At 42.7% G+C, this 26,965-nt stretch overlaps 7 protein-coding genes across 7 annotated transcripts; 2 read left to right on the forward strand and 5 right to left on the reverse strand.

Annotated features, from left to right (window-relative positions):
- Positions 1-7,642: 7,642 nt before the first annotated feature.
- B0H65DRAFT_422950 (uncharacterized protein) lies at positions 7,643-7,960 on the reverse strand (the record flags this gene model as incomplete). The annotated part of the gene is made up of 1 exon (XM_062824426.1): positions 7,643-7,960. A coding segment is annotated over one exon (318 nt), but the record flags the coding sequence as incomplete, so codon positions are not given.
- Positions 7,961-13,095: 5,135 nt separating this feature from the next.
- On the reverse strand, positions 13,096-15,030 carry B0H65DRAFT_460380 (Clr5 domain-containing protein). Its single transcript, XM_062826528.1, has 3 exons — positions 14,779-15,030; positions 13,985-14,584; positions 13,096-13,904 (listed from the first exon to the last, which is right to left on the reverse strand). The coding sequence occupies exons 2-3, from the start codon at positions 14,551-14,553 to the stop codon at positions 13,151-13,153; spliced, it is 1,323 nt and encodes a 440-aa protein (XP_062682479.1). The 5' UTR covers positions 14,554-14,584; positions 14,779-15,030; the 3' UTR covers positions 13,096-13,150.
- An 831-nt stretch (positions 15,031-15,861) lies between these two features.
- B0H65DRAFT_521390 (uncharacterized protein) lies at positions 15,862-17,534 on the reverse strand (the record flags this gene model as incomplete). Its single annotated transcript, XM_062828748.1, has 3 exons — positions 15,862-16,682; positions 16,790-17,209; positions 17,307-17,534. The coding sequence occupies 3 exons, from the start codon at positions 17,529-17,531 to the stop codon at positions 16,317-16,319; spliced, it is 1,011 nt and encodes a 336-aa protein (XP_062682480.1). The 3' UTR covers positions 15,862-16,316.
- Positions 17,535-18,556: 1,022 nt separating this feature from the next.
- On the reverse strand, positions 18,557-19,358 carry B0H65DRAFT_547229 (ricin B lectin domain-containing protein; the record flags this gene model as incomplete). The annotated part of the gene is made up of 3 exons (XM_062829499.1): positions 18,557-18,678; positions 18,746-18,859; positions 19,079-19,358. 3 exons carry the CDS (start codon positions 19,356-19,358, stop codon positions 18,557-18,559), a joined length of 516 nt encoding a protein of 171 aa, XP_062682481.1.
- Positions 19,359-20,742: 1,384 nt separating this feature from the next.
- B0H65DRAFT_148301 (uncharacterized protein) lies at positions 20,743-21,372 on the forward strand. The gene has a single exon (XM_062821034.1). It carries the CDS (start codon positions 20,880-20,882, stop codon positions 21,249-21,251), a length of 372 nt encoding a protein of 123 aa, XP_062682482.1. The 5' UTR covers positions 20,743-20,879; the 3' UTR covers positions 21,252-21,372.
- A 121-nt stretch (positions 21,373-21,493) lies between these two features.
- On the reverse strand, positions 21,494-24,613 carry B0H65DRAFT_441041 (uncharacterized protein; the record flags this gene model as incomplete). The annotated part of the gene is made up of 1 exon (XM_062825498.1): positions 21,494-24,613. One exon carries the CDS (start codon positions 24,611-24,613, stop codon positions 21,494-21,496), a length of 3,120 nt encoding a protein of 1,039 aa, XP_062682483.1.
- A 1,018-nt stretch (positions 24,614-25,631) lies between these two features.
- B0H65DRAFT_148308 (uncharacterized protein) lies at positions 25,632-26,650 on the forward strand. Its single transcript, XM_062821035.1, has one exon. The coding sequence runs from the start codon at positions 25,741-25,743 to the stop codon at positions 26,554-26,556; it is 816 nt and encodes a 271-aa protein (XP_062682484.1). The 5' UTR covers positions 25,632-25,740; the 3' UTR covers positions 26,557-26,650.
- The last annotated feature ends 315 nt before the right edge of the window (positions 26,651-26,965 follow it).

Genomic DNA, 26,965 nt, shown 5'->3' on the forward strand with positions numbered 1-26,965 from the left:
GTTCTCCGTAATATTATTATTATAATATTGAACTGCTTTAAGCGTAATAAATAGTATTATATTTTCCTAATTCTATCGATTAATAGCGTATTCGAAATATTAGTATTTAAGGGATAAATAAATACGTTAAGGTTCGTTAAATAATTAAGAAATCGCCTCCTCCCTGTAATAAATCCCTTTCTTAATTGTAATAGTATTTTAATAATAAATAATGCGAATTGGTATTTATATAATAAGTTCTACTATATATATATCGGTACGGGTATATTATTTTAGTATTTACTATTATATTCCCTAGAGTTTAATCCGATCGAGGCGTACTTTAGTAATTTTAAGAAGTATATAAAGAGGGTATATAACGACGAGGGTAGCGATAGGACAGTTAATAAAGATTTCCTTATCTTTCTTCGTCGAATTATTAAAAATATTAGGTATAGAATATAATAGATCCGTAGCTACTTTAAGAATACAAAATTAATTATAGAAGGTATTAATAATATCGATAAAAATTATACGATTTTATATACTAGCTAGCTAAAAGAGTTTAAAAAGATTAGTAACGTTATTAAGCGAAGATGAATAGGAAGGGTAATTAAGTAGTATAAGGGGTAATATATTATTTATACTATAATTTAGTACTAGAAATACTAAAAATGCAAGAAATGCCAGAAGTGCATTTATTTATATAATGATAAAAAAGGGTGCTAGAAATGCTAGAAATATTAGAAATACTAAGTAAAGTACTAGTATTTATCTATATAATAATAAAGAGAGTATATAAAAATATTGGAAATATATAGAATTCCCCCTTATAATTAAAGTAATCTACTTCTTTTATTATATATTAATTCGTTATAATTTGTCCGGTATATTACTATTAGCGGTTATATTACCTACTAAAGAGGTAAATACTTTCGTAATACTAAATTCGAAAGCGGTAATATCAGTCGGTCGTACTATAAAACTATATTAGAAATTTAATATTTAATAATAGTTAATTAAATTTATTAATTAGAGGGTAGAGGGTATACTATAGGACTTATTTATTTAGGCGATTACTAATTACTTCTACTTAAGGAAGGTTTTAATACTATTTCTTAGTAAAGTATAAAATTCTATTCTAAAACCTAATTTTATAAATTAATTGACTAGCTAGTTTCTAAGCGCTATAATAACCCTAACGGGACTGTCTAGTCCTTTAAATACCTTCCGCAGTGCGATTAGAATTTACAACGCTTTTACTATTACTAGGGTCTTCCTAGAATAGTAATCCCGGTAGAAGGTTTTAAAGAATTTAATAATAAATTCGCTTAGAGTATAATTACATAGCGGGAGGGGTAGCGGAGAGGAGGGAGCTAGTATCACGGGCAAAGGGTAGATGTGGTTATGAATATACATAATTACACGAAGGAGAGAGAGGGAACAGTCGCAAGGCTATGTCTAGAGACTGGCCTTATATAGGCGCCCGAAGGTGGAGCGCTATATTAGCTAATTAGTTAATAGATTATAGTAATTTTAAAAGCGGTTACAGTCTAGCACAACGTATATAAATAGCAATTGGCCACTTACATACGACAACAGTCACAAAGCTAACCCTATAATACTACCCCGGACTAAAGAAGTTATATAATTAATTAATAATATATAAAATAATCGATATACTTATTAATCGATTAGTCTAATTCCTAGCCTTCTATAGAAAATTATTCTAAACGCCTCTACGGCTATAGCCGGCTTAATCCTTTAGAATAACCTCCTTAGAATTCCGTATCCTCCGCGTCCTCTATATTCTCCTCCTAGCACTTCCGTTCCCGTACTGGGCTTTTTAAGCCTCCGTAATTCGAATACCTTCTTCCTCCGCTTTTCCGCGGCTGCCTAGTTGGGTAATATTAGGGCTCCCGGGTATACTTTATAGAAATCCCGTACCGCTTCTAAATATATTATTATATTTAACCTTTTTTACTATAATAAATTTATAGGGGTACCTATTAATATAATATTCTTACTAACCCTTTTTATTATTCTAATACTTAACAATCTTTTCGAATTCTTATTTTACTTAATCCTCCCCGTTATTAATACGCTTTTTTACTTTACTGTAATTAATAAGAACGTCCTTTTTTTTTAAAGACATTTTATTTTAGGATACCCACCTCGTTTTATAATTTAACTTTATTAATATAGAAAGTTGGATTGTATTTTATATTAATTAAGAATTTGAACGTAATTCTATAATTATCCGCCTTTAAAATTTCGAAAGGTCCTTCGAAAAGCGGTATAAAGTTAACGTACGAGCGACTAATTTCGAAATTCTCTATATTAAATAATGTTTTATCCCCTACTTTATACTTTAGGGTTTCCAATTATTTAATATTCGTATTATACTTATATCGCTATTATATCTATTTTATTTATACTATAATATAATTTAATATTTTCCTAAATCGTTCTGCAATTTTATTAGCTTTAAAATATTCTATTTACTAAATTTCAGAAAGCTTTGGGGGATATAGTTTAGCTAATTCTACCCCTATACATAAATAGTAATTATAATTAATAAAGAAGGGAGAAACGCTAATCTTTTTGGATATTAGATTATCATCGGCGAACTCCGTAATTAGTAAATAATTTACCTAATCGTTTTATACTTAATTAATATAAATATAAAAATATTATTCTATTTCTACGTTAATACATTCGGTCTATCCGTTCGTAGCGGAATAGAAAACGGAAGAGGGCTTAAGGGTTACTTCTAAATATAAAAATAACGCTTTCTAAAATTATAAAATAAATTAGGAACTATAATTAAAAATAGTAAAATCGGGAAGGCTATAGATATTATAAATACGTTCGATAAACCGGTCCGCCAATTCCTGAGCCGTCAAACTAACCGTTAGAATAAAGTAATATTTCTTAATTAGTTTATTTACAACAATAATAATATATTTAAATTCCTATCCCCTACGAAAATAGGGCGTAAGTAGGGTAATATAATCCACCGAAATATTTTTCTATAAAACGAAAAGTACTACTAAGGGCTTTAAAAAACTATAAGGGGAGTACTATAATAGTTTAGTCTTTATATATTAAAAATAGGCCTTATAATATATTTAGACCGTATTATATATCCCCAACTAATAAAAAGATTAGAATAGAAGAAAATATATCTTTTCCCTACCCGGGTACTCTACTAACAGCGAATTGTAAACGTAATAGAATAATTATAATTAGAATTCTATATCGGAAGGGTCGAGAAAAACAGCGCTATAATAGTAAGCCCGGCCTTAAAATATTCTATATTCCGTAAAAAAGATTTTCTTTATATATTCTTTAACTTCCTTAAATTATACTTTTCTTACTGAATTTAATAAACAAACGACAATATTTTATCAAAACTAATTTCCTATAGTTTTTTGCTACTAAATTATCCGTTAATTTCCTATTTATAACCTCTAATTTGTAAATATATTTAAATCCGACGAAAACCCCTTCTTCTACGTTTATATCCTTATCTTCTAAAACGAAAGCTCCGTTAACGAGAATATTATAGTCTAATAAGATCTTATTCTTTACTAATAACATTTTATCAATTTTGTCCTTAAATAAATCCTTTAATTTCCTATTTAGGGCGTCGGATCGTAGTTATAATAACCTCGGCCGGTACGAAATAGTAAAATTAAAATATAAAAGGAATTAGGACTATCGTATATAGCAGGGAGTAAATTATTTATTAACAGTAAAGGACTTTAGGCCCTTATAGTCAGTTAGGACTTTAAACGGTTATTAGGCTCCTTCGAACTCTAGGCGCTACTCCTTTAATACCTTAATAATAACTAATTTTTTTTTATTATAGATATTATAATTATACTCCGCTAATAAATATTATTAATTAAAATGAACTACTAATTAAAAGATAGTATCATTATCGTACTATAATAATATACCGCTATAAACCCAATTAGAGACATCTATTTTAACTACTATTTACTTAGACTAATCGTAAATACGAAGAACCAAACCGCTATTAAAAGCCTTTTTAAAAGCTTTAAAAAACCTCCAATATTATTTATCTTATTACGATTCTACCGTTTTCTTATTTAATTTATAAAAACGGCTAATGATAATAGAAAAATATCTAATAAAACGACGGTAAAAATTAGTAAAACCTGAAAAGCGTTAAAAAGACCTCTTAGAATCTAAAGCCTACTAAATTATTACCGCGGATACCTTTACGGGGTCTATTTCAATACCGCCCAGAATAATAATTAAACCCAAATATTTTATTCATTTGATATAAAATTCGTAATTATCGATACCGATCTACAAACCGGCTTTAATTATATGGTCTAAAACCTCCTTAATGTAATTTAGGTACTCCTCCTTATTTTCCGAATAAATTAGAATATCGTCGAAATAAATAATTATATTAATATTAAAAATATTATATGATACGTCGTTAATATAATTTTGGAAGGTTCCTAGCGCGCCCTATAAACCGAAAGGATATATTAAGGATTCGAAAAGACCGAAACGCGTAATAAACGCGGTAAATCATTTATAGCCTTCCTTTATATAAATCCTATTAAATATAATAATAATATCCAATTAAATAAAAATCTTTATTTTATAAATAACGTTAAGGGTATCTTTAATAAACGGTAATAAATACTGTATTTTCATAATAATATTATTAATCCTACGGTAATCTATATAAAGATAAACTCCTCTACTTAGTTTCTTGTTTAATAAAATAGATAAGGTGGCTTCGGATTAAGAAGGCCGGATAAACTTCTTCCTTAAATTATCGTCGATTTATTTCTTAATAACAATTATTTCGATAAGAGATATAGAGCGTAGACGAGCGTTAAAGGGTTACTCGCCCGGCTTAAATTCGATTTTATAATTATAAGAATATATTAGGGGTACTATATTAGCGAAGCGCGGTTAAAAAATAGCGATCCTCGTATAGAACTTTTTTAGGAATTTAATTCTAATTTCTTTATTAGTTTAATTGGAGCGGCCTACTTTATTGAAAAATTTCTTCGCGTCTTCGTTAATAATCTTAATTAAATAAATACATTAAATAATCTCCTTACAAATAGGCGCGTCCGTAATTAAATTTCCAGTAAGAGTTATAGCTTTCGTAATAAAGGCGGCCTTCCGTTCTTCTTATAAGGCGGATTAATTAATTAAATTATTAATAAAATTATGATGACTTTTAGGAAAACTTTCCTTATATTACCTTCTATTACCCTCTATAATATTATTATTTATTTCTTTAAATAAATTTAAATTTTATAATTCTACTATATTAATTAATTTTTATAATTAGGCGTAATTCGTATAGTACGGCTATAAATTCCGCTTCTTATAAATATAATTAAATATAGTGGCATTCAATTCTCGAATACTAATAGGGTCGAATTCGTCAGTATTTTAATTAAATTAATATATAGGAGAGTAATAAATACCAACGGATACGTATTTACTATTAACCCGAATATAAGGGTTATAAACCGTAGGGTTTTTTATTTTAATAAAAATTATTATTATGTTAGAAATACCTTATATTTTAATACTAGCTCGTTTAATTATAAATATTTTAATAGGCGCGTTCATAATCCGAAGGGTAATTGTAAGAGAAGGTAATTCTTCAATCTCTTCCTTTTAAAGGGTAAGAGAAATATCCTCCGTCTTTTTTTAAAGGGTAGTTTATTATTAAAAGCCTTCTACCCCGCTAGGACGAGTACTAGCCTTAATAAAATTATCAGAGGGAAGAAGAAATAGGGAAAAGGGTTAGGGAGCGGCTTCTTTATATAAACGAATTATAGCTACGGATATATAATTAGTAAGGGCCCGTAGCGTTACCATTTATTCGTTTATAAAATTAGAAGGTAAATAACGGCCGTAATAAATAAGGTAATTAAAACGTATACCGTATTTTTTATAATTAATTTTAAGCTAATAGAATTAGATTTAAGGAAAGCTTAAAATTATAGGATAATTTTTAAAAATATTATAAACTAAAAAGGTTATCGTTTCTCCGTGAAAATTAACGTGAAATTTAATTTTCACCCCCTCAAAGATAATACTTTTAATAACGCTATCGGCTAAAATGAATTTTTTAAGATAAAGTAAACGAAAATGTAGAAAGTTATATTTCCGAATAAAAAAACGGTTAATAAAAATAAAAGTAAAATATTCGCTATTGACGAAGGTAATATAATAATCTTTATATAAGCCGGTTATAATATAGGAAAATAAGAATATTAAATTTAAAGATAAATTATTTAATAATTCAATCCGTACCTCCTCTAAATCCTTTAACTTTAAAAAAAATTAAAATTCGTCTCTATAATAATAATAATAACTGGCTAAACCTCTATACGTAATTAGGTATAAAGGCTATTCATTTTCCGAATTATTATAAAATTATTTTTAGCAGCGGCCTCGGTGGGAGCGGCGGCGGCAGCTATAGCGGGCGCAATATTGGCAACGCGGACCTCAACCTATTAATTACTTCTATAACTACTTTTTCTACGTCCTCTATAATTATTCTTACCCTATTCTTTCCCTTATTCTTTCCTTTATTATCCTAGCGGCCCTTAGAGTTATAATTAACCGAAATTAAATAACCGCGAATAATATAACTAGGTTAATTATAATAATGGTATAGGTTAGTATATTAAGGTTAATTTAAGATCTCTTAATAAATAATATTAATATCCATTTAATTACCTCCTTAACTAACAAGACGCTCATTAGGGTTACTACTTCTATTACCGCTGGTATTAATATTACTAGTATCGGCCTTATAGAAATAGTTAGCTACCTTATTATAATAATTAGTGTCGTCAAAGTTCTTAGAAATAAAATAGTAAAAATCGAATTATTTAACGAATTCGGTCTCGCCGGGAGGGTTACAATAAATTAAAGCGCCGCGGAATCGTTTATTAATTTTATTATAAAAATAATAAACCTATATAATGCTATCGAATTTATATTAATTTATAAAGTTAATAAATTCGAATTCGAATTTAGAAAATAATTTATTTTTCTAATAAAAGTCGGTTAAATAGCGAACGGCGTCGAATTTCAAATTGATATTATTAAAATATTTACTAAAGTATTTTATAAAGTCGATACCGGTCTTCTAATATTACTTATCTTTATTAAATTCTAGTAATATAGTATTAAAATCCGATTGGAAGCCGGATAGAAATTTAAAGCCTAATAATATAGCGGCGTAGAGGATTTTAACATCCTCTTCCTAAAAATAGAGGGCGTCGACCTTCTAAACGGTAACGATATAAAATTTCTAAGTATAAAAAGTGTTATAATAATAAACGAAATCCTTTTCCTTTCTATTAAAAATAGGAGAGTCTTCGAAAGTACGCCTAAGTAAAATACTAAACGCGGATATAATTATTTTCAAATCCTTAAATTCTTATTTAAATTAAATATATTTAAAGTTTAAAATATTAAAAATAACCTAATTATCGTCGGTATTTTAACAGGCGACGAAAAATTCGTATTTAAAAAGAGCGAAATCTCCAGCAATATCGTCATTATTCTCGAAAACGGAAAAAAAGATACAGCTAAGAAGTTCGACAATAAATTAAAAAGCGGAGTCGCCAACAATCTAAGTAGCAATCGTAAAATAATCGCGAAGGACAAACCTAAATTTATTATTATTATTAAAACTTTTAAGGAGATTCTGCACGCTGTAAATAAGTTCGGTTTTAATTAAAGCGGCGCAATTAATATTAATATTAAGGATGTAATCTTCTATAAGGACGTCGAAAAAGTTACCGAAACTGAAAGAATCGTTAGGTTTATTAAATTCTAAATTAAAATCGGGGTTAACCATAATAAAATTAAATAAAATAGCGTTATTGTTATTATTAGAAAAAAAGGGGTAATTACTAATACTAAAACCATCATCGTCGTTATTAACGAATAATATAAGGAATATAATAATAACTTATCGTTGTAATAAAATAAAAGAGATTTCTTATCTATTAAATAAAGAGAATAACCTTTTATTTACTAAATAAAAAGGGGAAGGGAGAATTAAGCTGCTATAATACGAGGGCGCGATTTAATTTAACGGTACTAAATTCCGCAATTTAATAGCGAGGCGATTCCTACATAACTAAATTACGCAATTGATTAATAAGCGTACAATTCTACGGATTTTAAGTTTTCGCTATGAATATAATAATTAAAAGGTATAATTAATTATTATAGGCAAAAAGTAAATATAATTATAAATATATATAATTATACAAAGGAGAGAAAGGGAATAGTCGTAAAGCTATACTTAGAAATTAGCCTTATATAGGCGCTTGAAGGTAGAGCGCCGTATTAGCCACTTAGCTAACAGATTACAATAATCTCAAAAGCGGCTACAATCTAACACAACGTATATAAATGGCAATTGGCTAATTACGTGCGACAACGGTCACAAGGCTAATCCTGTGACAGCTAGAGGGGATTATAGTAATTTCTCTTCATTGGTAATAGAGGGTAGTATAATTAACGGGGGTATTAGAAGTACGATTAAGAATATAATAGAGGGAGTTTATATAAATATAATAGCGAAAGTAAAGGGTTATATTTAGCGGCTAAAGTATTGTGGTTAGTAAGGTAATTATAGAATATAGTAATTTAATAATTAAATAGTACGTTTAAGGCAGCGCTTAGTATAATTATTATAATATTTAGTACCAGGATAGTAATAATAAAAGTGGTTATAATAGAGGAAGGAGGAGAAGGCGGAAGAATTGGGTAATAAGGGTAGTTATATAGAAGGTAATATATTAATTAGTATAGCGGGTATAAATATAGTTAATATAGAGAGTATAGGTATAGCGTTAGTAGTTTTTCTTCCTTTCTTAACGTTGCTTATAAAAGGTTATTGATAAACTCTATATTAGTATTATTATTGCCGCTATTAACGTTACTAATAATATTAATGTATATTGGAAGTTTATTACTATTACGTTTTCCGCTACTCGAATTAATACTAGCCGCAACGGTTTTTACTATAATTATCTTTAAAATAATTGAAGTAAGAGGATTTCGTATAGTAATATACCTAGCTGCAATAACCTCTACCTATTTACCTACGTCTTTAATAGAGAAGTTATAATATATCTTACTACTATTAACGAAATAGTATATTTAATTATTAATTCCCTTATTATAATTTCTATAATTGTACTTAGTATTATACTTCTATATTTAAAAGAGCTTATAGTATATAGTACTACGGGATTTATACTCCCCGTATACCTCTTACTCGCGGTCTTATTTATTAAATTTATCGATTTCCTCCATTATTATATTAATTATATTCTTCTTCCTTATATTAAATGTAAGGGTGGGGGTAATAAATACGTGTAATAATTATAGTATAATAATTATAAAGGGATTAGCTATACTACGAAAGGAGGTAAGAATAGAAGGTACATTATTAATAGAATTAATAATAAAAGCGGGTGCTAGTATTATAATAAGTAAATCGAAAAGGTAGAAAAGAAAAGCGAACGTAAGAGTATAGTATTGAATAGTATTATTATAAAAGTATACTTTTATAATACCCTTATTATTAAAATCATAATTATTATTATTAAATTAGGCGGCTATGATAATCTTTATATAAATTATAGCCTTATTCCTCCTATTATTATTATAAACGCTAACGGTAAATATAACGCTATAAAGGATAATTTAGTACCTAATTCCAATGGCAACCGTACTAGCAATAGTCTTTTATGTATATCCTATTCATAAACGAAGGACTTCCCTAAGTAAAGTTATCCCAAACTATTAATTATAAATTATACCGTTTTTTTATTCGACTTCGATTTTTTAATAGTTCCTATAATTAGGAATAGCGGGAGGCTTAATTCTAAAGGCAATAAAGTTTAACCCCGTAATTGTAAATTTTATTTAAATATAGAAAGGGAGAGCGGGCTTAGGTTTAAGTTTGGAAGGCGGCGTAATTTATTTATAGGTACGCGGTTAGATTAGAGTACGTAATTAGGTTAAAAGCGCCCAGATTAGGGATATTATCTTTTTATTATTATTAGAGAAATAAAATAAAGGATTAATAGCTTTCTTTTTAGGGGTAAAGCGGATAGGGAAATTAGGAAATTATTATTCCTCCTCTTTTTCCCCTTCTTCCTCCTTATCCTCCTTTTCTTCTTCCTCGTCATTATTAAATTCGTTATCAGGGTTGTTAAAAAGTTCGATAGGGGTTAACCGTATAGGCGGAGAGGATAGTACGGAGGTAATTTCGGCCTCAGTCTTTAAAAACGCCGTTTCTAATTTTAAAGAGGGTTTTAGCACGGGCGCCTTCCCTTTCCTCTTATTTTTAAGGGTAACCTTCTTAGGAATAGCCTTTTTCTTGGGGGCGGCCTTTTTAGGGGCGACCTTCTTAGGAGCCTTCTTAGGAGCCTTCTTAAGGGCAACATTCTTAGGAGTAACTTTCTTAAATAAATTAGTAATAGATTCCTCTCCTTTAAATTTGATGAGAGTACGACTCTTTTTTGTAGGGCGGGTGGAGGTGCGTATTGGTTAATTCAAACCCTAATCCTCGTCGAAATAAACCGTAGTAATATTAGCGCAACGAGTCCGCTTCTAATTCTTCAAAATCGATTTGGAAGGCATTATCGCGATAATTTAATTAATTAATATAATTACTTTATTTACTTCATACAATGAAAGAGGTGATATAGCGCTTCAATTCTGTATAGCAATTGAGTAAAAAGATGATATTTTATAATATGTGCGTGTGTTTGACCGTTTGTTTGTTTGGTTATTATAGCCAGCTTATTAAAGTCTTGGCAATTGTTAAGGCGTTTGAGGGTGGGAAAGTCGCTTTAGATAGTCTCTTATAACAGTCGTACTCCGATGTCAGCCCCCATCCGCTCCGCCGCCACACGTAGCGCAGTCTCTTTATACCCTATGGGTCCAAATGGTGTGACATTATAATTGGTGGGTGGGTAAGTGTGGTGGGGATATCACAACCATTTGGACCCGCAGGTACAAAGAGAAACGCAAGGGCCATGCGTAGGTGGCTGAGTAAATGAGACTAGCTTTAGACAACTCGCTCCTACCCGTCCAGCCGATAAAGTGGCCCGATCGGGACTCAAGAGGAAACCGTCCCGGTGTGGATTCCTTAGCGCCGTCGTTTAGCGGGCGTCTCCGCGGCCGGCAGTGATCCACACCCGCTCCGACGGCGTCGGTTGAACCCCTGGCTTGGCGCTGATTGTGTTATATCACGCCATCCAGACGGCCGATACATCATCACCAGGTGAAGGTATCAACGCCAAAAAGACACGGTTTTGGTGGTGATGGACATTGAAATGTGTTATTCTTCGGGGAAAAGCACTGTTCTGGACCTGGAATCTTCAGAGCCGCACGGAAAGGTACCAGTCATTAACTGGTTGCTAACAAGCCACTAACAACCCGTGTAAGTGATGTTCGTGATGGCTTCCGGGCCAACGAACGAGCGAGCGAGCGATGATGTAATCGATCTTAGATGAGAGATCTTCGATATTTAGGTTCTGCGCTAGGAATGATTAGACCCGTGGTAAAGGTTTTCTGCTGGTCCATTCTTGGCTATCCTTTGGCTTTCCTTCGGCTCCGTTCTAGACTGATGTCAACCTCTTATAGTAAAATTCCAGTCTCACCAATGCTCATCAATTTTGTCGTTGCGCAATGCCGTGTCTGGGCCGCACTTCGGTGGGTATGGTTAGGCCGAGCCCATTCCTATTTCCATGTTGTTGATGAAACTGCCAGTCGCTGACAGAGCGTACGCTGAGCTTGCCGGTTGCCCCTACACATCCAGTTTCGAACTCAAAGCTGGCTACAATCTTGTCGGATAATCCCTCTCTAATAACAGGAAAGAAATCCTTCACGATGTTAGCGAAGGAAACCAAGATTGACATTGCCTCCAAGTCTTGCAAAGAGTGGTTATCGCCGAGTGTCTCCAAGCGTCAGCCTCCAAAGACCTTACCCAAAAAAAAAAAACGGTTCCCAGCGCATCATCCCGCTGTATGATCATGTCAGAAAGCACGTAAAGTGGGTCAAAGAGATATGCAGTAAAAAGTGATTGATTCTGGTCTTCCTTTTTCCAGTCCTCTTTGAGGGTGCTAGGGTTTAAGTACAAGAACCAGTGATTCCAGGAGATTAGTCCTCATACAGTAATATCGTCAGACAGCCCAATTATCGAGCCATAGTTATAAGGGGATTCCTGCACTGCATATACAGTATATAAGGTTATACAGACAGGGAGGCACATACTGGACCAGAAGTCTGGCCATCCATGCATGCCCTAATAATCTGACAGATCACGTCAACGCCACAACCGAACCCAAACTCTTGGTAGCCGTCAGGGGTAGTATCTGCCGGACCTCGTGCCGCACGTGGTATGCGGTAAAGTGATATCACCACTGAAAGGGTTCGAAGGTTTTGGTTCTGACTGGCACCAGAAAAAAAAAGAAAAAAAGGTGGAAAAGGAAAAAAAGAAATGGGGAAAAAAGTACACCAACAACCCCATCCCCCATCCTTCCGCCAAGTAAGGTTTCTTCATTCCATGACATTTTTGAAAAGACCGTCATGCTAGAGTCTTTTTGTTGTTTTGGTTGAAGTTTTTGATCAACAGGACAATTCCCAAGTCCCTATGCTTCAATGAAGGAGGGTTAGGTTGTAACCACTTCAACAGCTGTAGTCGTGTCAGGTTGCGACAAAGGCCGGCAAACCCTTGGTTTCTTCGTTCCGGTATTGCGGGTGAGGCAAACAAACCGGTGTGTTCAATCTTTTTGGAAAGAACAAGTCGTTATGACTCCCGATGGGAATCGATCGGATGAGCTCGTGCGCATATAGTTAAATAGCGCCGAGAGCAACCCACTGCGCCATAGGCGCAATTGGGATTTCAGGCAGTGCGAGAAGGAGTGGAGAACATGACTCGCTGGTGTACGGAGATGAGGGCTGGGGGTGGGGTTTATATACTGGCCTGGGACTTGGTCACTTCCATGGTCTGAGATATGCATGTTTGGATGGCAACATTACGATGCCTCGATGGTGCGAAATGGATGAAAATTTGTAGGATATCGATTGTTCATGGGTCAAGAGGATATTATCTTCCCGCTGATAGAGCTCCAGAAAAACCCAGCAACACGCCGCTCATAAGCCACCCAATATTCATCCTTCTCCTCCTTAACTCCTCTGCATCTTCAGATAACCCATGATCTCGCATCAGCTCCTCCAGACGTATAGAGCAAGCAACATACTGCTGGTTTGAAGTCATGGACAGTCCACTTTTCTTCCACTCGATCATTTCCGACCACTGTTGCGTTGATTGGTAGTAGTCGCTCATCCACCCGCAATAGATGCTTTGGATTGCTTTCAGGACGTCCTCCGGATACTGACCCGAGCCTGTCATGGCTGCGACCTTATGGTATAGACCTTCCAAGCCTTGAGCAAAGTCAGGACCGAAAGTGCCCTTGCTACACCGCGTCCCCAATTCTTTGCTTTCGGGATCATTCATGATGATCTGTTGAGCTAACGAGGAGAACTCTGAGTCCAGACAGAAAGCGACCAGCTCGTCCTGAGGAGACTGCAAGCGATAGGATGGCTCCTGAGATACAGAGGGACTGTCCTCAAGGTAGTGAGACGGGTATGCGTCAACGGGGCTATCGTAATCAACACGGAAGACAGCAGTACCGGCTTGCATCTCTTCAGGTTGGTGGTCTTGATCGGCCATCCAAGGTTCTCCTGTGCTTTCAGGAGAAACCGAGCCAGAACACGTGTCCGTTCCCGAACGTGATCGTCGTTTTATGGCATACTTGAAGAATTTCCATCTGGCAAACTGGTTTTTGTACATCTTTGGTCTGTGTAGGGCGGCTTTGTTAGTCATTGACCAGGCCCAGGAATTCCCGCACAGTTAACTCCAGGGACAAGTACTACTTACGTTGCTTTGAAACGGTAGGTATCTTCCATGATGACAATGATATCCTTGAGAATGTGGTTCTGCACAATGTACAGTTGGTGGATAACATTTTTCCACGGCTCCCAATCCTCGGCCTTGCGTGGAACCATGGGAGTATGCGCCATGTGCCCCTTTGAACTCGTACCCAATGTGGTGTGCCTCCTAACATGAATACCACCGTGTCTGCCTGTCTTTCTTGGGTACGAGGATGTGCGACGATGACGAGGCGCAGTTTTATCACCCCCTGATGGACTCCCAGAACGGGATTCCGGGGGAGACGGTAGCTGGGAGGGCGGTTGGAATCCTGCCAAAAACCTCAAAGGTGGACTCAGCCTGGCCCCAGTGTATGCCTGCTCATGATGGCCACGGGGGTCCTCATCCAAAGAGGGACTTGTAAAACTATCCTCAGGCATGGCGAAGCGTTCATCGGACTGCCCGTACATTACTATGTCGTCCTGTTGTTCGAGAAATGCTGCAATAATGTCATCTGGAGATGGAGACGCGCGCATTGATTCCGGGCTGGAACCGTCTTGAACAGCGTCTGTGGTCATGTTGGTGGGCGCTGTAGAGCAATGGTTGGACCTAAGAAAATGTCGTGGAGAGAATGTTAGCTCGTTGTTGAGCAAGAGCTATCAATATGATTCTGTGGTATCGCGGCGAATGGACAGAGAAAGCAAGGACTTTGTGCAGATCGACAAATATTGTGTTGATGGACGACGAGATGAACCCAGGAGAGGGGAAGGGAGGACAGCATTGGTGGGGGAATGTACACGCACTCTTATATCGGCCATGATTCCGTGGAATCTCTAACCTTGGGGGGCAGGTTGAAGGCATTCTCTTTCCGGTCGAAGAATCGATTGGTGCCGATGTCTTGACAAATATCCAAAACGGGATAATGAGGCGTCAACATCGACAATAAAATAACATGTGCCTCGTCTAAGGCAGGTCGGATAAGCCAACCGGTAGCTAAGAAATCGAGTTAGTCTTGCAAAATGGGTAGCTCCAAGGCCACAACTGGTCAATACCCGAGAACCTGGTTGGGTGAGGGCATCCTTTGTTGGAGGCCTAAGTGTTGATGGCCTATCGGCTCTTGGAAGCGGGAAAGGAAGCGGAGGTACGTACCTTTCTTCCGTAAGCCATCTTGTGAACCCTGGCGTACTGTGCCATCCGACGACGCCCAACACAAAGCTGGCAACGGTCCAAGGGTCTAGGACGGGTAGATTTTCGGGAAGTGCGCGCCGGTCAGATATCTTTTGCTTCCCTTCGCCAATCTTGCGGCGCTGCCATCTTGCTGCCAAACCGACTGTATGGTTGGCGGTAGAGAAACTCGGCAACCCATTCGGTCCTGCTTCGCTGCCTGTTGCCGCCAAAGCCGATTGCGGTTATTGGAGGATATCCAAGTTGTCACCATGATTCGAACCTTTCAGCCCCATGAAGTATCCGGGATCGGCCCAAGGGAGTTGATTCGCAACATGTCTCTTCAGCTCCAGGGCGAGGTGCATCGGTATCGGATTTGCGCCGATGATTTCGTCGATTCGCAAGTTCGGGACAGGGAGAGAGAAAATGGTATCGTTGTGATCACGTCGCAATTGGTGTCTTGGGCGATTCGGTGTTTTCCTGGTGGTGATTCATCATTTCTCTTTGTGGTGGTTGTTTTTGGTTAAAGTTGTCTAGTGAAAAGAAGATGACGACAATGTGAGAGCTTCAGTGCTTGTCCCGCTGTAGTTTAGAGACGGCTGGTGGGTCAAATGGTAGGGTGACCCACTCGTTCCTGGACTGCCCCACTTAACAAGCAATAAGAGTGGGGACACCGGCCCTCCACTTACAACCACAACTTCCATTTCTGTTTCTGTTTCCAACTTCCTCCTGTTTTCATCCTGAACCGGAGCTCGAAACGCCCACGATTACGGCATCTCCCCATCAACTTCGGTTTACTATCGAAACAGTCGCCATACATCCACCAACGAACACTTAACCCTTGATGTTCACATTGCTTTCACCTGATTCGGACTCGACTGTACCAACGGGATCGGAAACCACCCCCAGCTCGCTGAACCTGCCTCGTCATAGAGACCCAGCTTTGTAATATTCAGTTATCACCCACCCAGATGCTGCCAATGGGTACGAAAGCAATACACGAGGCTCCGTCTTGACCCTTACGAACACAGATGGAAGCTGTCTGTAAATTCAACGGCGGTTCTGGACAATTGACTCTTTTAGGAAAGCTATCAGGTGCCACATCGAAGCCAACCCCCCTCCCTTGTGCAAAATCCGATCCGTTTCCTCAGTCTAGTTTTTCCCAGCTGCTGTGCTACTACGCTGATACATTCGTCTTCTTCTGCTTAGGAATTACCCCGTTTGAAAGGATGCTTATGCGCTGCGCCAGCTCATCCAGCAAATGCCGCCCTGGGCCATGATTATCATGGATGTAATCGTAGGCGCCATATGAACAGAAACCAAACAGCCACACCGATACCCCCAAAGAAGCCATGTACACAACCGCCACATAGGAGTCGAGCCCCCACTTCCTGACCTCCAAAACCGGAGTGCACACGACGACAAACAAGCCAACCATGTAGAAAACGGTCGAATATGCAATAAGCATTATTGGACATTGCCACACGAACATCACTCTCCAACTGAACGTCCATCGCGTCGAGCTAGGAGCTGTCAGCTGTTCCTCGACCGTTGATAGGGCATCGACACTCGCTTCGGGGGGGGAACCTCAGTGATAGTATCTGCGCCCTCAACCGCCACTTCTTTGGCATGTTCCTGCATCTGCGTCACGTCGCCTGCTTCGTGTTGTGCCTCAATGTCAGTGGGCTTGAAACGGCCGGCACCAAGACGGCCACCAGCTCCGACGCTCCCGGTTGTCATAACCATCGACGACTTCTCCCCCGTGTGCAGTTCAGGCTTATCGTTGTTCTTCTTCTGTGTCACTTCAATCTTTTCGATCAGTATCTGGCGGAGATGTCGCCGTATGGTGAGAGTAGCGGATGGCCTCTCGCATTCTGGTTTATCGACGTTGGACTCCGAAGCATCCTTATTCTCGATGAGCGAAAGTAGCGACAGTTGCTGCGATGAGAGGAAGATGGCGGATATGCATAGCGATAGCGATGCATACCAGAACGCGGGGCCGGTCCAGTGCGAACTAAGAACGTTGGGCCAAGAGAAGGAGGCCGTGATGATCGCCGTCATGACGGTGGCCTACAGAGACTCATGTTCACAAAATCAGTATTGAGTCCCGGTCTGGCCGTAACTGATTCCAGCCTTTGTGATGGTTCGAAGACGTGGTTCTGCTTACCGCTACGGCCACGAACTGCAGCTCGTCTCGTTTCCGTTGCCGCCATGCTGCGATCACAATCCACAACTTGGCCCGCTCGGTCGTACCGGTTTTAAAGCCAGAAGAAGCAAGCTTCTTGATCTCTTGTGCTGGTTGGACGGTGTTGTAGATCAAGAGGCGTTGATACGGGAGAGTGACGAAGAACCTGATGCAGGTAAGGATGACAGTAGCCGTGTAGCTCAACATTCTGGGAGTATCTGGGAGTGTATCTCTATTATCAAGAACGGCGGGAAATCAGGCAACATGAATGATGGTTAAACAGCAACACCAACTTCGAGGAGCCATTTCTCGAGCGAGGTGATCCACAGTTTAATACCTGCCCTCGAACGAGCAAGAAAGTGTCCAGAGTCTAGACTCCAAGACGCCAAAACCACGGAAGCCCGTGAGTGGGAAACGTACTTCAACTTGATCCTATGATCAAAACCAGGGCTTCAATGCCTTCTGCAACACGCCCAGAATGAAGTTGTTAAGTTACCCTTCAGCCTCATGCATTCACACATGCAGTCCCATTTACATCTATCCACCACTAGTAGCAGATCATGCACTTTCTCTTTCCACACACTGCCGCTTTCTGTACACTATGCGTCTCGTCGCTTTCTACCATTCGTTATTGATACCTACTTCTCCAAGATCTGTGGCGTATCATAGGTATCATCTCACGTCGCTGTCAACACACGGGTCAGCATGCACCTGTCTAGACCGCAGGTGGCTTGCTGCAGTGTTGCAGATCAGGGTTCAGCTTTGACAGCCTGATGCTGCCCGCCTTCTGGGACGACCACTCATCAAGTGGTGAGCATGGTATTGCTGCCAGTCTGGTGTTTGCCACTGAATGGTTACCACTAGTTGGAGGGTTGGAGAGGACCGGCTTACTCGTCGAGGGTGATGCCGAATTGCCGGTGATAGGAACACACTGTGGTTAAGTATGGTCTATCCAGTCATGAGCTCGCCGGTATGCGATTGTCTAGTCTAAGGGATGTCCGCAAAGTGAGACGGGAGTCAAGGGATATGGAGACTGCGGGTCGCAGGTCCGTCCGGGTTCTCTCCAGAAATGGTGGCAAGATTTCTCTCTCTCTTCCTCATGAGGTTTTCTTCATGATCTATCTGTTTACGTCTCTGCATCAAGCAAGAGGTACATCAATGCAGCTTAAACACTTCCCTACCTAGTTACTCCTGTCCCAAGCCCAGCCATTTACATCATAAATCTTGACCGCCTAAGGGGTGGTAGTAACATTCGCCGCCTTCCACTGATGGTTCTTGTCCCCGTTTATGCACTGCCACAGCACGATTTTCGTGTTATCCCTTACGGACCCGGTGTAGAGGTCGACGCAGAGTTCTGTTTGCGTGTCAGTCTAACCATTCTTTTACGGTATCCTGAGTAGAGAAAGATACAGGTGACGTACTTGTGCCTGAGGCTTGATCCAGAACCAGGTATCCTTCGGGCTGATAGAGCCACTTTTGCGAAGCTTTGGTGTCGGCGCAGTCTTGGATGGTTAGGGGGGAGCCGTTGCTTCTTCCTGTTACGGACTCTTTTGTCAGTAAAGTGCACGCGGTATCATTCGTTGCGGCATCTTTCTCGGCCCTTGCTTGCCATATCCCCTTATCGCCATCCCTTTAACCCATTTTCCTACCACCCTCCGACTTTCCTCCCTCTCTCTCTCTCTCTCTCTCTCGCTCTCTCATCTCTCTCCTCTCCACATCCACCGTAACAGGCTGAAAGACCAGAAACAACTCACCAGTCCCAGCATCCAAGCAAAAGTTCGTATTAGCCAACTGCACCTTGGTAGTCCCATCCTTGATCCACCACTGCTGCTCAGGCTTCGGCTTGGTTGCCGCGACGGTGTACAAGACGATGCCTGATCCGCTCTTGACGGGGGTTTGGGCTTGCACGGCGAACTTGGCGTTCCAGACTGTGTTGAGGATTACTTGGCGGTAGCCTTCGGGGAGGGTTGGGTTTGTAGTTTGGGAGAGGGCAGTTGCCGCGAAGGCCAGGGGGAGGAGGGCGGTGAGCTGCATTTTGGGTGGCGTTGTTCAGAGAATGTTGTAGTTTTGAGAGATGGCGAAAGGGAAAAGGGGGTTGTTTTCTTGGGGAGAGTTGAGAAGGAATGGGCGACGCTTGGCTTATAAGTTCAAGTTCCGGTGAGTCTCGCGTTTTCTTCACCTTGTGGAATTTCTGTCCGTTGATATTAGAATTGCGTGTACAATTTGTGTCTTGCGGCAAATCTGCTGGGACGAAGAGGATTGGTTCGGGAGCAATTCCTGGGGGCGTAACGGCTGATCTCAACACATTAACGAACGAACGAACCGCGACATTGCAGTATATGTAAAATGCGGAGAACGCCTTTCCGCTCAATCAACCGCTGCCGTCTCGGACGTTTCCCCTGGGCCCCATCGTGCACGTATAACCGGAAGCCAGATTTACCCCGGATTTTGTGCTCGGGGGGCCAAAAGCATGTATCAACTTCGACCCCTCCTCCGGCACTTTTGAGAGTAACGGTCCCTGAGTGCCCTTCCACCCACCCGGTGAAAGATCCCGCAGCTCTTTCTACCTAGTCATCTGGGACGGACACTTCCAAGTTCAACGACAAGTTCGCTTTGGCCAACTGGACGGACGGCACCAGCCACTCAGCCAGCCATTCGTGTGAAGCCAGTCCCAGGGAGACGCGACGGGGTACGGAAATCATGGCGATTATGTGTTTGGCTGGAAGGATAACGCGCTGCAGAAGGCGACGGATGGACTCGAATTGTAATATCAATTGTCCGCAGCTGAAGACGGGACGCAGAGTAGGGATACAGGTGGGGAATAAGTGTGGGGTGAGGTGAGGGATCAGGTGGGGGAGAGGAGGGGATTGATGGATGGGTGTAAGTTTTCTTTCTTCCTTCCTTCCTTCCTTCCTTCCTTCCTTCCTTCCTTCCTTCCTTCCTTCCTTTCTTGCTTCCTTCTTTTTGGCTCTGGCTGTTGGTGCTTATAGTGTTCCTGCCTGTGGTTATAAGATAGATGCCTTAACTGGAGCTGACATAAGTGGATGTGCATACACAGTAGATGGGACTCAGCGAGATTCCACTTCCCGGTGGTATACACGACAGAAGAAGCATTGTGCTAGGTAATTCAAGTAGTTTCATACCTTTCATATTATTATAGCTATTCAGAGGTATGGTCCTACTACGTACCTTAAAAACCGAGAGTTCGACCGAAATCTTGCAAGCTTGGTAAAGTGTGTGTGTGTGTGTGTGGTCCCCATTTACTGCTCAGGCGTTTGTTGATGAGAACTTAGCAACCAAGTCTTAATAACTCTTTACCACCGTCATCACTACTGACTAGACTAGGTCCCCGGCGGAGGCAAGCGATGAAATATCTCGAGCGCTTAGTGCTTACCAGCAGTCTGGTACTATGCCTGAGCCTGGCTGTGTCAGTTAAATCATCATTCTACCTAAGAATTTCGCACATCCTCCTTCCGACCACCAGAACCATGACTAGGTAACCACAACCCTTTCTGCTATCCATTCTTAATCAACACCGTTACCTCAACCATAACCATGACCGTAACCGCGCATTTACATCACCCCGACTTTCTCCCGGACTGTTCACTGTGCCATACCGGCGATCTCGAAGCGGCCACCAAGATCGTCAACCGCGAGACTCCACTAGTCTCAACAGCCAGCCCAGCTAGAGGTACAAAAAGGCCTTCCGAACGCTGTATGGGGAGGGCATTGGTACGTACCTCCCAGAAAGGCCATCCGATCATCCTGACGTCTTTGAAAAGTAAAAAGTCGAATTATGCGCTGGGCAAAAGAGAAAAAAAAGAAGAAAAAAAAGGTTGCGAAGAGTTGACGAGGTACAATGAAGAAATAGAAGTTCAAAGGTATAGTCAGTCGGATTGTCCCAGGGCCGTGAGTAATGGGAGTTGATGAGGCAGAGAGGTCCTCGGGCCCAGATGCCCGGCGGATGGAATTGTATAAGTATATCATCAATAAAAGAACGGGAAGCAAAGGGAAAAAATGAATGGGTAGCTGCGGGTTATGGGCAAAAGACATGGATTGTAGTGTTGTGGCTTGCTTTGGTGTCAAGACGTTGCTCGAGTGAACTTTGCGCTTTTCCCATCGTAACTAATCCACCGAAACAAAGTGATCGTAGAGTCAATGGCGCCATTCTATGGAGCGGACGACCCCTGTTGCTTTTGTTGTCCGTCTTCCTCTTCCTGTGGTTGGTCGTCCTTCCCTTCCTCATCTCCTTGTTCCTCCTGATCGTCCTGCTCCTCCTGCTCCTCCTCCTCCTCCTCTTGGTCATCCTCTTGCTCCTCGTCGTGTTCACCTTCCACTTCTTGTCCCTCCTGCTGTTTTTGTTGTCCGTCGCCGCAGCCTTGCTGTTCCTTTGCGTCTGGTGCTGATGGTGCCTCTTCCGCTGGTGTTTGATATGTCTCAAGGTCCTCTTCATCATCCTGCTCTTCACCTTCCTCTTGTGCATCCTCCTCCTCTGGCTCCTCCTCTTCTTGTCCCTCCACTTGTTCTTTTTGCCCCTCTGCTTGTCCCTGCTCCTGTGCCTGTCCTTCATCTGCCTCGCCTTCCTCCTCTACATCCTCTCGTGACCCATCATTTCGCTGCTCCCCTTCCTCCTGCTCCTCGTCCTCTTCAGACCCATATTCCTCTTCATGCCCCTCACCATCCATCGGTGTCGAGGTGGAAGTATCCCTCTCTTCTTGGCCATCGCCTCCCTCACGGGGCTCCCTACCTCCTTGCTGCTGAGCCACATCAGCAGCCGGCGCTTTATTGTACCCCTTTCTCGGTCCTCTTCGCTTCTTGGGCGGAATGGTATGCACTCCTATCTGTATCCCCTGAGGAGGTTCTCTTGGTCGTATTCTTTGAAACCCAGGGAGGTCCGTCGGTGGAGGCGCTGGGCGCGGTGGTGGTGGCCCTGATCGTGGCGGTGGTAGTGGTGGAAGCGTGTGGTCCGACGCCGGTGGCGGTATCTTGGAAGTGACCATGATCCCCTTCGGCTCCGCTATCGGCCTCTGCAGCTGTTCTTCCATCTGTCTCTGCAGCTGTGCTTCCATCTGCTTAGGCCTGAAATTACTCCACTGCTCTGGCATCTTCCTGGGTTGATCCATCATTTTGTACATCGAGAATGCCACCGGGTTGTCCCTCCCAAAGAACTTGACGTACTTCAGCCACCCCTTGCCGAAAACTTTGTTGTTCATGTCAATGTCCACCCAGCCTCTGTTCCTGTTTGCGGGATCCATGTCTAGTTCAACGTCAAACTCTCCTGTTCGCCGGCCGATCCAGTCGAAGAAGATGCGCAGGGGAGGCATGGGCTCATAGGGGGATCTCCGTCGCGGATACTCCACGAAGAAGTCATCACCTCGTCTTCGCTTCTTATGGGGTATATGTGGCAGAACCTCAGGGTCGTGGAGCAGGTAGGCTGACAGTTCGTCCAGCAAGCGTTCCGATCTGGCGAGGATCATGGTGCCTAGAGCGACTTTGAGGTTGATGGAAGCTACGAGGCCGTAGCTGTCGACAGGCCAGTTGAGGATGTCGATGGTCATTTCGCCAGGGCGTCCTCCCCATCCTCCATCTTCCAGGGCGGGACACTGGACCAGCCACGAGCCAACCAGCTCTTCGATCTCGAAGGGCTCATATGCTTGCTGAGGGTTCGTCTGTAAGAGGTCGGCCTTTACTTGACACAAGCGGAAGTGAGGTTGAAGTGCCAATTCCCAGGTAGGGTTACCTTGGATTTCCACCCTTTGCGGCGCAGCGCTTGCGACTTGTTGGTGCATGGATGTGATTCGGAGGTGCTCGATGACTTGGAATGGCCTATCACCCCAGCCGATAACCGTCTTGTCGATGCCGTTGCCGATGAAAGCCCAGACACGGAGGTCCGGGACGCGAAGGACGGCCTGTGTCAGGATATTCCGGATATCGGGACCTCCAAACCATCCTTCGATGACGACGGGCTCCTGCGTCAACATGGGCATGGGGCGTCCGTACAAGCCGGTAAGCCAGTACTTGGACAGGAAGTAGTCGATGTGGAAATGGGCCTCCATGGTAGGCACATGGATGGTTATGGACGGATGGGAGGCTGCAATGCTGGCAAAGGCCTCCTCGATGGCCCTCTCGATGCCGTACTCCTCCCAGCAAATGACGGACCAGAGAGGCATCATGTGGGACCGCAATCCGGGAACGGCTTTGACAACGCTGCGGGTGCCGTCGTAGTCGTTTAGTTTGTGCAGTATGATGGGGTACCGTGTTTTCCTGGGATCAGGTCGGCCCTTGGTGCCCTTGAGGAAATACTTGGCCATGAAGAGGTCGAGGCTGCAGTTGATCTCGTCGGTGGGGGTGGCGCAGCGTGCAAAGGTCTGCTGTTCCCAGTACCTGAATGCCTCTTTGTACTGTTTGTAGATGTCCTTGAACTGTCTCCTGAGGTTGTACTCAATGGTCGAAATGTCAGCAGGCGGGAGCTTGCCTTCTTTGATGGTTTCTCTGCGTAGGGCCGTCTCTAGAGCGAAGAACAAGTCCCCAGGAAGAGGCTCGGCGCGGAGGGGAGACTGGTGAACGGGGATGCCGTAGTGTATCAGTTGGGCGTGGAACCAGGCTTTGGCGACGGGTTCGATGGGCGGGGCGGCATTGGGATCGCGCATAATCATGTGGAGGTTGTAGGGCGTCTCCCGCTTGAAGCCCAGGGCCTTGAAGCCGTCTTTGTCGTAAGTGAAGGGTCCATGGACAGCGGGTGCTGGAGGCATGGGCTTTGGGCCTGGATCGGGGGGTGGCGGGCCAAGAAGTCCAAAGATGCCATTGGGGTGAGGACTTGGTGCTGGCCGAGGATGAAGATTGGTATGAGGTGGGCGCGGAGGACCGTTGTTAGCAGTGGTGTTAGTGTTGGGATGACCGTTTGGATGAGCTCCTGTTGAAGATGGGGTTGAGATATTCCCAGTCGGGGGTCGACTTTCATCAGATGAACTACCATAACGAGCTGGTTGAGTGTGTTCTTGGCTTTCATTTTGAGTCTCTGGCTGGCCTTCAGGTTGAGCATGTGTTTGCGTCTCAGGCGCGGGACTCGAAGGTTCAGAATGAGATTGAGTGCCAGGCCCTTGGTCATCACTGCCTTGATCCCCAGGTTGGACTTGGGCGGGACTCTGAGTTTGAGACTGGAATGCAGGTGTTTCGCCATCGAAGAGAGAGTCGGCGTCGTTGTCGGCGTCGGCTTCCGGGTGAGTCTCGGCGGCGGCGGGGTCCTGGCTTGGACTTGTTGGTTGCGACTGTTCAGAATCGGAGTCCATTGTGGAAAGTTGAGAAGGTTCCATGGCTGTCGCGTGTGTGCCTAAGTACTATGTGTCATTGGTATCGCATCATGTCGCTCCAAGTGTTCACCATAACAGCCCCAGATGGTGATGTTTTGTTACACTTGAGAATCAACAAACACAAGTGAGCTGGACGAACTTCAGGCGCGCGAATCGACGACCGACGTTGAACGCTAGCGCTATTGTCTCGGCCGGCAATGCTGGTCCAATCAGTGGATCCGGCCCCCACATCTGGACTCCCATCAAGTTACTAACAGCATTTCAAGCTTTCAACGTGATGAGCTGTTAGTGTGTAAATGGCTGCCCCGGTCGCCGTGACAGCACATTGGCCAGCTGTCAGTGTTGAAATCAGCTGCCCGACACCCCGCCCATCTTTGCTGTCATCCCGTCTCTCAACATCTCAATTCCATCTCGCTTTCCAAATCTCCGAGACGGAAAAAGTACTTGAGACAAAATGTCAAAATGCGACTATCAAGGTACCACAACTCCACCGCAAGAAGCGACCGAAGGATGATGGAATATTTTGGGCGGCAATGACCGAGGTACTTTCGCGCCCGAAACCCCGGCAACGAGTGTCTTGTCATGCCCGAATCCCCATCTCATCTAAACCGCAACCGGAGATGGACTTCGGTGACCAAAACACCACGGCAAGAACGTTACGCAGATGCGCCTTTTGCGCCAATGAAACTGCGAAGCGGGAGCTATGTCTGAACGCATCTTTTCCGGGGTTCCATCGACCATCACGATTGCTCTCTCTTCAGCTCGGATTGCTTCAAAGTAGGGGACTTTTATACTCATCGGTCCCGCCCACGAAAAGCTTCGCGGCTCGACTTGAAACCATCCGACGGGAGACTTGCCGTCGGAGCGGTTATTCTTTCCTCGAGTGATGTCCTGGACCCTTTCGGGCGCAATATCTGTCGCACTGCGACCTGGAGAGCTGGATCGCGAGGACATCATTATGATATAAACCAAGAACTCCCTTCCTACCTTTAATCCAAGGGTTTCGTTCAACTCGACTGGATATCCATCATCTGCACTCACCTCACACTGCCTTCGTCAATACCACAAAGCAGCATATCAGAAAACAGGTATACCAGTCAGTCACCATGCTCACCAAAATCCTCCTCGCCCTCGCGGCCCTTGCCCTCACAACTGCCACTCCTCTTCATCTAGACGACTCCTCCCCCACCTCTCAACAACCTCCAACCTCCACTGCCCTCGGCTTCGCCCTCGTCGCCAACCTCACCGACCCCGACATGGCCCGCAACCTCTTCCTAGACGACATCAACCACTGGTCCCTCCGCGGCGTGCACGTCGGCGCCGGCCAAAGCACCGCCGTCCTCGCCAAACCCAACACCACTGCCTCCGGTTCCTCTTCAAACACCATCGCCGAAAGATCCAGTTCCAGCCCGCACCAAATCTACTACCAAAACTCCACCGGCGGCATCTCCCTCGACGACTCCAACCCCTTCCCGCTCTCCATCCGTCTAGGCGGCATCTACGACTCCGACTTCCCCTCCGTTTTGTATCTGGGCATCTTCTTCGGGCTATCCACCCCCTCCATCTCCATCTCTTCACCATCCGGTCACCCGCGTCTTTTCATCTCCTCTGCCGGTCCTGGCACCCCCGAGGCTGAAGAACCCACTGCTCCCGGCTCGCCGGTAACGGATAGCGAGGCGCCGGAGCTGTATCAACATGGCACGTTTATCGTGTGTAACGAGACCGATCCGGTTTACACGCGGCCGCAGTACCCGGTTCGGTTTGTCAAGTCGAATGGGGATGGGACGGTTAGTTTGCCGAGTAATTGTGCAAGGATTGAGCTGGTGGCCGAGTGTGGGGTGTTGAGGTATTTGGATGGGCAAGGGATGGAATACGGGCAGGATAAGCCGGGGGTTGTGGGGTGTTTTGACGGGGGGCTTTGAGTCTCTTTGATGGAACGATGGGAGAGGGTTGGTTAGCTGAGGGAGAGGAGAGCCGGGCTGTGTGTGCATGGGAGTTGTGTGAGGCGTGGAATCGCGAGCGTCATGTACGGCGAAACGGAGATGGATGCACTGGGTAATCAGGAGTTGGAATGGAAGCTTGAGGCCATTCAAGGTGGTTCGAAAGACAGCTAGCTGCAACGCAAGCCATGCTGTTTTAGCGAGCCTTGAGGAAGTTGAAGAATGAGTACCTTTAGCATGACAGCTTTTATCCATGCGGGCATTCGGTCAACAATGGAGTATGTACCATCGAACACTAATGAGTCAAATGTCTCGATGTCTTTTACGTGGGGTTTTGACGTTCCAAAAGACGATGGTCGTTGAATCCTGAGCCCCGGCCCCGGGATCTACA

Source organism: Neurospora tetraspora (assembly GCF_033439725.1).
Source record: "Neurospora tetraspora strain CBS 560.94 chromosome Unknown B0H65scaffold_3, whole genome shotgun sequence".
Lineage (NCBI taxonomy): Eukaryota > Fungi > Ascomycota > Sordariomycetes > Sordariales > Sordariaceae > Neurospora > Neurospora tetraspora.

Coding starts and splice junctions, on each gene's coding strand:
- B0H65DRAFT_460380 (XM_062826528.1), bottom strand. CDS start 14,553: ATGACCACAGACGCTGTTCAAGACGGTTCCAGCCCGGAATCAATGCGC. Junction 13,905..13,984: donor ACCTACCGTTTCAAAGCAAC/GTAAGTAGTACT, acceptor CGCCCTACACAG/ACCAAAGATGTACAAAAACC.
- B0H65DRAFT_148301 (XM_062821034.1), top strand. CDS start 20,880: ATGACCGTAACCGCGCATTTACATCACCCCGACTTTCTCCCGGACTGT.
- B0H65DRAFT_148308 (XM_062821035.1), top strand. CDS start 25,741: ATGCTCACCAAAATCCTCCTCGCCCTCGCGGCCCTTGCCCTCACAACT.